Genomic DNA, 11,249 nt, shown 5'->3' on the forward strand with positions numbered 1-11,249 from the left:
AAAACACGAAAAATTGTTCTGTTGAGTAGGTTATCAAAATTGAATGCAAAGACAAAATAAAGTTGTATGCATTCCCGTTGGAATCATTTAAAAGAAAAAAAAAACGAAATAGAAAGTGAAAAAGAAAACCCTAAGCGATGAAAAGAAAGGGATAAAATTGCACATAACCTATAAGAATAACCCAGAATAACCATAATCTATATATCTTAATAGGCTCTGATACCAATTGTTAAAAAAAAAACATAATCATTATCAGACAATGAATAACATAAGATACAATATTATAATATATTCAATGAAGGTTTACAAATAACTTATCATGCATGAACTGATAGTTGAATCATTGCAAGATAATTTTAAAGAAAAATATTTTTTGACAGTGAATGGATAATTTTAAAACATAAAAATGGAAAATGAATGTAGACAGAAATAATCAATAATGCACTAAGATAGTAATTGAAAATTTAAATATAGTAAAAATAAAAAGAGATTTATTTCAAATCACAAACACAATTGTCATCATTATCGATGTGGTTGTCATTGTCATTGTCATTGTCACAATCTTCATTGTTGTAGTTACTAATACCAGTACCGTTGCTAATCGTGGTGTTGGAAATGATAGTGGTACACTCGCTAACATGATTTAGGATTTAGGATTTAGGATTTAAGAATTAATAAAGAATTTAATTGTGAGGAAATATTTTCCTGTTAAATCTTGATTTTCTTGTAAAGGTGGTTTTCTTGTAGAGATGGTTGTTGCCTCCATCACACTATCATTGTTGTTATTATTATTATCACTACTATCACTATCATCATTACCATGATTGCAAGTATCATTGTCACCATGACCATTATCATCACCATCACAGATATAGTCACTACCACCACAACCATTGTCAGTAATAATGGTGGTGATGGTAGTAATGACGATACTAGTAATGACCATTATAGTGGTTGTGATTGTGATTTTAATTGAGTCGTTTGATTTAAACCATTTATTTTATTTGAGAGGTTAAAATTGATCATATCATTTGTTGGATTTTTTATAGGCAAGCGCACCCAAGTCTTTGTATTATAATTTAAAGGTTGTCGAACCTCAAGGACTTGTGTAATAAGATATGACTTCTATTATACTAATTGATGCTTGTGAATGTAAAACTTGGATAATTACACATATTCAATTTTGATATGGATGATTGATCAAACTTCAGTAACCAAAAGGTTAATTAATTTGCAGAAAAACAGATATGAGAAACAGTTGGGATTAGACTTCATCAATCTCCCTTCTATGCATTCCTATTGATTCTTTCTAAAGATTCCATTACTCATTGCCATTGAGCTCTCTAGATTCATTCAAATTCAATCCCTTGGCATAAGAAATTCTAAGATATTTAATTCAATGAATGATTCCTCACTTCATTCAATTAAATATCCTGCATTAAGAATCAGAACTTGTTGCAACTATTAATTTCAAGACCATCCCTGGCTCTCAAAACTAATAGGTGATTCGTTCCAAGTCTAGAGTTAGAAAACGTTTTCCAACCAAATTCTAAGCTCCAAATCAGAGATAAATGATCAGTTTATCAAAGCATTAAAAACAGAAACAAATCACTGACATAGAATAACAGATGATATATATATATATATGAATCAAAGAGGAATACAAAGGAGTTCGACGATTACATCAATCCCAACCCTAAAGCTTAGCTATCCATAGTACAAGAAATCACCCAATTACAAGAGGAAAGGTAGAAGAAGAAAGAAATCCTTCGATGAATCGCGTCCCCACGAGCTCCAAAGTGCTCTATTTCTCCCCTTTCTCTGTTTTCTCTTCGTACAGCTCAAGATGATACCCCTTTCTCTCTCCTCTGCCCTTATATATGTGATAAAATTAAAATAGAGTGAACAGGAAAGAGACGAATCCACTCAGCGCCTTGAAACGGCTGAGCGGTTTGAAGAATCCTTCACCATGAAGTAACCTAAAGGGCTGAGCCCCTTGGATCTATTGAGCGCCTTGAAGATCCTTCACTCCTAATCAAAGCATAAGGGTTGGGCGCCTCAGATCCGCTGAGCACCTTAGAGGCAGAGAGCATCCTATTTCCTGGACCAAATCCGCTCAGCGGATGGTAGTGGCTGAGCGCCTTGGAGGCAGAGAGCAGCACTCCTTCTCTTCCAGGGCCTAATCCGCTGAGCGCCTTGGAGTGGCTGAGCGCCTCTCCTGTGCTACATTTGTTGAGCTCTCTGGCTTGAATCCGCTCAGCGCTTTTGAGTGGCTGAGCCATTTTCCTTCAACTTTCAAAACCTACAAAATAAACACCAAATTTGATCAAAAGCTTCATCACTCCTTGTACTAACATAAATCAAAAGTCCCTTTTTGATTCTAAGTATATATAGACCAAAATTATATCAATATGTGCAAAAATTATGCTAGATAAGTGTCTCAAATGCATATTTAATCATAATAATTAGACACTTATTAAGCTACCCCCAACTTAGAAATTTGTTTGTCCTCAAACAAAAGGTCTTAATTGAGAGTATAATATAACTAACTTATATATACAGTGAATACTAACAAGTTTCACCCAAAAAATATGTTAATGCACTTACATGATTTCAAAGAGTCCAATGAACTTGCTTGCAAAATCCAGTGAGTACATGTTACTACAAATGGTGCCCACATAATAACAAAAATTATGAACATCAAGCATACTCAAGGGAAACATAATCCACTCATCTTCCATTGTTTTCAATCAAAGGCACTAAAATTTTCCTCACCAATGTGTATCTCTCTTTGATATGTTGTGAAGGGTGAGTGTTTCTCTCATTTCATGCACCAAAACATGCTAAGTCTGGTTTGTTACCCGTCTCCCATAAATATGTTGTTAAAACTAAACATGGATGACTAAGGGCTTAAGAGGGTTGTAATGTGGCCTGGCTATCAGAGATTTTGTTTTTCTTTGGGAATCTAAAGGCCTGTTTGACAAGAGACATTCTCACTCATATGGGTTGATACCAAATTCTTATACCAGCATGAATTCTCTTTTGATTAAATTTACTGGTTCCTTCTCTTTCAGAATATACTATACACAAATTGGTGAAATTATAACAAGGAACCTTGATTTTAACTTTGTTTTTTTTTTAGAGTAACAATATATATACACAGAGAACAACACCTTGCCTGTACAATTCTAACCACATGAATACTGCATACATTTACCCCCAACTTGGCTCAAACCCAGTTGCTTCTTGAGAATGTCTCTTACCAACAAGGCTAAGGACAATCATGGTTTTTCTTTGTAAGCTTAGGGGTTCTGTTTAGGGTCCGATTTGCTGATCAATGGTCAATGTAATTCATGGGTTGGCTTTTTGGCTACTAGCTAAATAAAACAAATGCCTTAGTGAATTCCATGCATAGCTTAACTGTAACTCATGGGAGACTCAAACAAAACTGACCGCATGAATCAGTGATGACTCTCAAAGATTGAATTTTTAATTATTTGGCCCACTCACTCACACGGTTTGGTTAAGTGCCCTAGACATCAACAACTTCAAACTCATTTCAATTTCACTTGAACATGCTTGAAGCACATACTTAAAGTCAAAAATGTACAACCACTTGTGCAACACTGAAAACTTCCAGATTAGAAAACCCGTTCATTGGAAACTTGAATCATGAAAATGCTCCTTCCAGAAAAATTTTCAGTTGAATTCCTAAAAAGAATTTTGTTTGTTTTTCATTTGTTCCTATTTTTTTTTTTTTACATTAACATTACTGTTGTCCAAAAAGACCTAACTAACAAACGATTATGAAATTAACGATAGAACATGAAATTAAAGCAAAACATTGCAATCATACTAACTGAAACTGCTCAAAAGAACTTACCAAGTGAAGAATCATCAAACCAAAGTAACCCAAGAAATTAAAAGTCCAAGAAATTAAAGTAACCCAAAATAAACTGCAACTCAAAGTACTGAAAATAAATAAATAAACTGCTAAAATTACTGTAAAATAAACAAACAAACTCTTCATCTGTCCTCCTCATCATCATCCTCTTCTTCTTCAACACCCTCTCTTTGCACATCCTCTTCTCCTTCATCTTCCCCTCCAGCTCCACCTTCCTACTCCGGCTACTCCTCCTCTGGTTGTGGCTGATGCTCCTCCTCACCTCCCTCAAAGTGTGGATTGTCCCCAGGCCAGTAGAATTGCTGTTGGAAAGTCTCTGGGGATGGCCATTGGAATGGAGGACCTTCATGAAACTGCTGCTGATGAGCATGGTACATGCTGGTGTTGAGAGACATCAACACCAAATGATTTGCCAAATTCTGCTGCTCAATGTGATGAAAATGAGCAGCCATGAATTCCTATCCAGCTACCTGAGAAGAGGAGGATCCCTGCCAATGCCTTTGAGGTCTAGGCTGTGAAGCATCACCTTGCTGCTCACTCTTACAATGAATCTTGATATATGCAACATTAATCGGAGGCCGGAGAGATTTGTTCAAATTATTCGGAAGACGAGAGCCACCTGCTAGACACAAACCAGTAATCAGACCTGGAAATCCCAGGGGTTTAGAGACACCTGTCATAGAGGGAGTGGAAAGGACAGTCTTGTGGATCTCATCTGAAATGATTGAAGCTATGTCCACACCATTCTTTTGCAAAATAGAGTAGAGGAGAGTTGCCCTGGGCATGTTCAAGTCAGATATGTGTGTAATGGAATACACATTGCAGTATAAGAAATTCTGCCAGATGCGTGCAAGAGTTGTCAAGTTTTTGCGGAGGAATGAAACTGGGTTTCCTGTTACTCCCACTGTATAAGTACAGCCAGGTAAACATAGAAGCTTGGCCATCTTGTCAGCATTGAAACCACGGGCCTTCTTCAGTCGGCCATACTCATCTAGGCCGTCACCTCCTAAGCTATAAGGGTTTCCCAGATATTCATTGATAGCATCCCTTGAATAGCTGATTGTGACTCCTCTCACCCAGCTATTTCTAGTCTGATCATGCCTTTGTAGAGGATAAGCATTGGCATAGAATTCTTTGATTATATCTTCATTGTACTTCTTTTCTGGAGTGGCCAGCTTGCTCCACTTCCTTCTGGTCAGTTCTCCTTGGAAATCCATATACTCTCCTGCTTCTAGCTCTACCCTCTTTTTAGCAATTATTTTTCTAGGCTCCAGCTCCATGTACCTTTGCTGTTTTGATTTGGTAAGGAATCTTTTTCTGTCCAAACGGATTGGAACCACAGGTGGAGGAGTAGGTTCATCATTGTCAGAATCATGTGGAGGGGGATTTGAGGAAGCGGCTCCCTTCCTTTTCTTGCTGGCAAGGACTTCATGGGTAGCTCTGGTCTTGCCCATCTGCAATATGTTCAAATAAAAACAAGAAACAGCAAGATCAAATTGTTAAATCAACTTTAAGTATTTAATTCAGCAGAGTACAAAATGGCTCAGCCCCTGGAAAGGGCTGAGCGCCTTGAGTACTGCAACTCTCTGCCTCCAATCTGCTCAGCGCTTCAGAACCGTTGAGCGCCTTGGGCATGGTGGGTTTCTGCTCTCAATTCGCTCAGCGCCTTGGAAGCGCTGAGCGCTTTGCTTCAGAGTTTGAAAATTCCCATTGTTTAGCTTGAAACCCCACAATCTATGAAACCTTTTCACAACCAAAATTTTTTAGGGCTGAAAATAGAAGAACCCATCAAAAGTCCAAACCCTATTTTATGCATTACAAACATATGACACCATGCATGATTAAAGAAGATCACTCATTTTTCACAAACAGAACCTTACTTTAAAGAACCTAATGATCATACACATCAATGCACAGACAGAAATTTAACTATTCAAGTTGACTTTGAAGGACGAAAGCAACAGGAAAATGGTAAAACTGACTCTAAAATGAATTGACGCAATGAAGGCTGGTTGATCAAAGAACATACCTAGAATGCGAGGTGAGTGGTGTTGATAAAAACAGATTAGGAGTGACAAGTGAGAGGAAGGAGAAGGGTTCTTTCAAAATGCAGCAGAATGAGAAAGGGTGAGTAGTTTGATTTAGGGTTATGTTTTTTTTTTAATCCGTGCGCAAATGGGCTTTCTGAGCGTTGAGCGCTTAGACTCCAGAATGCTTGCTAATTCCAGGCGCTGAGCGCCCCAAATGCGCTGAGCCATTTAGCTCCAGAGAGCAATGCTCTCACAAGGCGCTGAGCCATTAAAAAGCGCTGAGCGCTTAGGCTCCAGAGAGTTCCAAAAATTCTTGTCATTCCAGGCGCTCAGCCACTCATAAGCGCTGAGCACCTTGCTTCCAGAGACCCCTCTTTGAGAATTTCCATTTGAGGCGCTGGGCCACTCAGAGGCGCTGAGCGCCTTGACCCCAAAGGCTCCTCTGTTTTACTTACTGATATGAGGGGCTGAGCCCTTCAAAGGGGCTGAGCCATTGCGTCCTGGAGAAGAAATTCTTTTATTCCAAATATGGCTAAGTTGACCCCAAATTCCCTAGAATTCTTCTTCTAAACTTATCTACAACAAGCATACATTAGACATAAAAGGAAAATGCACAACATGAACCTAACATAAGAACAATTTTTAACCTAAGTATTATATCCTAAACTTACTTTCTAAAACATCAACACACAGCTGAAGCTAAGCATGTAAATACTACATAACCAAAACCAATTTCAAAACATGTTGGCTGGGTTGCCTCCCAGAAAGCGCTTCTTTATTGCCATTAGCTTGACACTCCATTAAGTCATGGATCATTGAGGTGAACAACAGTGGTAAGTTTCTCAACCTCACCACCCAAGTATGGCTTAACTCTCTGACCATTTACCATCCAAGATCTCCCAGAATTTGGCTCTTCCAACTCCACTGCCCCATATGGCTTAACTGATTTAATCACAAATGGGCCTGACCATTTGGACTTGAGCTTTCCAGGGAATAGTCTCAACCTGGAATTAAACAGCAACACCTGTTGGCCTGGTTGGAAGTTTCTCTGGACAATCATCCTATCATGGTAAGACTTCACCTTGCTCTTATAGATCTGGGAAGATTCATAGGCCTGTAACCGCATTTCTTCAAGCTCGTGTAGCTGAAGCTTTCTCTTTTCACTTGCAGCTTTCAAATCAAAGTTTAATGCTTTCAAAGCCCAATAGGCCTTATGCTCCAACTCAACTGGGAGATGACAGGCCTTCCCATATACAAGCTGAAACGGAGAGAGTCCAATTGGAGTCTTGTACGCTATCCTGTAACCCACAGTGTATCATCCAATTTCAAAGCCCAATCTTTCCTTGAGCTGGCTACAGTCTTTTCTAGAATTTTCTTCAACTCCCTATTGGAGACCTCTGCCTGTCCATTTGTTTGAGGATGCTAAGGTGTAGCTACCTTGTGTCTCACACCATAATGCTCTAACACCTTCTTCAGCTGTGTATTGCAGAAATGAGAACCACCATTGCTAATGAGCACTCATGGTGTTCCAAATCTGGTAAAGATATTCTTCTTTAAGAACTTGATCACCGTACGTGCATCAGCCTTCTGAGTTGCCATTGCTTCCACCCATTTAGAAACATAGTCAACAGCAAACAGAATGTACTCATTAGAATAAGAAGATGGAAGGGGTCCTACAAAATCAATTCCCCAACAGTCAAAAACTTCAACTTCAAGAATATTCTGTAAAGGTAGCTCATGTCTTTTTGAAATTCCTCCAGTTCTCTGACACTTATCACAATTCTTGCAGTGTTCATGAGAATCCTTAAAGATAGTAGGCCAGTAGAATCCAGACTGGAGAATCTTTGCTGCTGTGCGATCTCCATTATAGTGACCTCCATAAGGTGAATTGTGGCAGTGCCACAAGATATCCTTAACCTCAGCACCTGAAACACATCTTCTCAACAAACCATCAACACCAATCTTAAATAAATAAGGATCATCCCACACATAGTAAGTGGAATCCTTGAAGAATTTCTTTCTCTACTGCCAATTGAGATCTTCTGGAATAACCCCGGCTGCTTTAAAATTTGCCATATCAGCAAACCAAGGCCTTTCTTGCACAGAGAATAATTTTTCATCTGGAAATTTCTCATGGATTGCACTTTCAAGTATGGTCACCTCTTCATTTTCCAGCCTTGACAGATGATCTGCAATGTGGTTTTCACAACCTTTCTTATCTTTTATCTCTAAATCAAATTCCTGTAAAAGTAGAATCCATCTTATCAACCTTGGTTTGGAATCAGATTTAGTTAGCAAATATTTAATAGTTGCATGATCAGTGAACACAGTAATTTTTGAACCAATCAAATAAGAACGAAATTTCTCAAGTGCATACACTATTGCAAGTAATTCTTTCTCTGTGGTTGCATAATTTAATTGAGTTTCATTCAAAACTTTACTCGCATAGTGTATGACATGAAAAATCTTATTTTTCATTTGACCCAGAATAGCACCTACTGCATAGTCACTAGCATCACACATTAGCTCAAAATCAAAATTCCAATCAGGGCTAGTGATTATGGGTGCTGAGCACAATTTTTGTTTTAAGAGTGAAAAAACAGACAAGCATTTATCATCAAATTGAAATTTAACATCCTTCACAAGGAGATTGCTAAGCGGTTTAGCGATCTTTGAAAAATCTTGAATGAACCGCCTATAGAATCCAGCATGTCCAAGAAAGCTTCTAACCCCCTTCACATTTGTTGGTGGAGGAAGCTTAGAAATGACCTCCACTTTAGCTGGATCTACCTCAATTCCTCTCCCAGAAATCTTGTGGCCAAGCACTATTCCTTCAGTCACCATCAAGTCGCATTTTTCCCAGTTAAGAACCAGATTTGTTTCAACACACCGCCTCAGTACAGTGTTGAGATTCTCCAGACATGTATCAATTGATGCTCCAAACACAGAAAAATCATCCATGAAAATCTCTATACATTTCTCAACAAGATCAGAGAATATGGCTAACATACACCTTTGAAATGTGGCTGGTGCGTTACATAATCCGAATGACATTTTTCTATATGCAAAAACACCAAAAGGACATGTGAATGTTGTCTTCTCGTGGTCCTTCGGGTCCACTACTATCTGATTATAACCAGAATAACCATCCAAGAAGCAGTAATAGGCTTGACCCGCCAACCTCTCTAACATCTGGTCCATGAAGGGTAATGGGAAGTGATCCTTCCTTGTGGCTTGGTTCAACTTCCGATAATCAATACACATCCGCCAGCCAGTGACTGTTCTAGTAGGAATCAATTCATTCTTGTCATTCCTCACCACTGTTATACCTCCCTTCTTAGGAACCACCTGAACAGGACTAACCCATGCACTATCGGAGATAGGGTAAATCATGTCAGCTTCAAGCAACCTAATCACCTCTTTTCTGACCACCTCCTTCATTGTTGGATTGAGGCGCCTTTGAGGTTGTGCCACAGGCCTATAATCCTGTTCCATCAAAATCCGGTGCATATAATATGAAGGGCTAATACCTTTGAGATCAGACAAGGTCCACCCAATAGCTCCTTCATTTGCCTTAAGAACTTCAACTAACTTCTTTTCCTCTTCCATAGATAAGGAATTGCTAATTTGGTTTGCCACCATTTGCTTCTAGAAACACATATTTGAGATGGCTTGGCAATTGCTTCAATTCTAACTTTTGAGGTTGAGACTTTTCCTCCATATTTAAATCTTGTACACTTGTAGAATTAGGAGAAATCTCCTTTGCTTTGTCCAACTCCTCCAAACACTTCTGAAGTTCTTTTTCTTCCTCATCATTGATTTCACTGACTGCATTCACCAATGTTTTCTGTAATGGTGTAGCTACTGAAAATTTCCTTTGAGCTTCCATACACAACTCATCAATCACATCCACTCTGAAGCAACCTGCCTTATCACTTGGATGTTTCATGGCTTCAAAGACATTAAAGTTAACTTCATCATCCTGAACTCTAACCTTGAGTTTGCCATCATCAACATCAATGATGACCTTGGTTGTCTTCATGAATGGCTGTTGAGATTTCCGTTGAAACACTTTTGTTAATATTTGTAAATTCGTTTAATTCTATCAACGGTCTCAAACATGACAAGTATATCGGCCGTTCAAGTAGTAAAAATATCGTATCCACAGGGATTAGAAGGTAAAATAAGCATTTATTGACTATTCGTGACTAAAGAATAATTCCAATTTCATAGTTTGTCATGTGAATTCAAAGTTGTGACTATTGGAATGAAAGCTATAAATAAATATTGGTTTGTGAGTGGAAAAGGATAGGAATGGTATAATGGTTTTGTGAGGTTATGGGGGTTAGATTTCACCAAACGTCAGACTAATGAATCCTTAATCTCTTGTTACATACATTGCTTAGTCAACCCATAAGTTTACTCAAACTTAATCCCTTAGAGAAAGAGTCTAGGTACGGACATTGAATATCAATCCCTTAAGTACCCAATATCTACACCCGCATTACGGGCTAGGGTTTAAGACTACTAATGGGTCAAGCTCTATCCCTAGATACAATCTCCACTAGGCATATGTTCCTGAACTAGTTTCAATGGTATTTCCCAATACTCAATGGAACCTTAAATCATGCAAAGAGTGATCAATCCAAAGCAAGCATTAAGCGTAGAAACGTACACAACAAAGAATGAAACAATACATATATATATCATTAAAAACGTAAGGATTACAATAGAGTACGTTGGTTACATCTAACCCCACAAAAATGGGTGGAACCACTCAACAATGAGGGTAAATACAAAATAGAGATGAAAGGAGAAGTGAAGAACCGAAGAAAAGATCCACACACGAACGTTCCCAAGCTCGAAGAACCCCTTCTACCGCTCCAAGGAGGCGCCCCTGCGTGAATGAGGGAGAAACCCCCGAAAATGGCTTCAAATATGAGCTTGGGGAGATCAGATTAGGGTTTCGCGCACCGGCGCATAAGTCTTCGCGCTCGACGCAGGGTCTTTTGAGCACTCTCTGCCTCAGTGTAAGCCTGGCGCAATTTTCTTTTACGCCCGGCGCAATACCTTCCAGAGAGTTTAAGGTACTCTCTGTCTCGATCGTGCCCGGCGGAGGTAGTCTCGCGCCCGGCGCAGGCGTGACTTTCAGAGGTGGAACACTCTGTTCTTCTCAAGCCCGGCGTGGGTCATCTTACGCCCGGCGCAGCCAGTCTGCTCTGCTCCCTATTCCTTAGATTTCCAATCCTAAGGTCTTCCATCCTCAATTCACTAGCTCAATACCTGCACAAAAAATGAGGTGTATTAAGGTATTG

At 39.0% G+C, this 11,249-nt stretch overlaps 1 protein-coding gene across 1 annotated transcript; it reads right to left on the bottom strand.

Annotated features, from left to right (window-relative positions):
* Nucleotides 1–6,739: 6,739 nt before the first annotated feature.
* LOC109802668 (uncharacterized) lies at nt 6,740–7,343 on the bottom strand. Its single transcript, XM_020364084.1, has 2 exons — nt 7,330–7,343; nt 6,740–7,232 (listed from the first exon to the last, which is right to left on the bottom strand). Exons 1-2 carry the CDS (start codon nt 7,341–7,343, stop codon nt 6,740–6,742), a joined length of 507 nt encoding a protein of 168 aa, XP_020219673.1.
* Nucleotides 7,344–11,249: the final 3,906 nt, after the last annotated feature.

Source organism: Cajanus cajan, chromosome 4 (genome assembly GCF_000230855.2).
Source record: "Cajanus cajan strain Asha chromosome 4, NIPB_CcT2T_4, whole genome shotgun sequence".
NCBI classification, from domain to species: domain Eukaryota; kingdom Viridiplantae; phylum Streptophyta; class Magnoliopsida; order Fabales; family Fabaceae; genus Cajanus; species Cajanus cajan.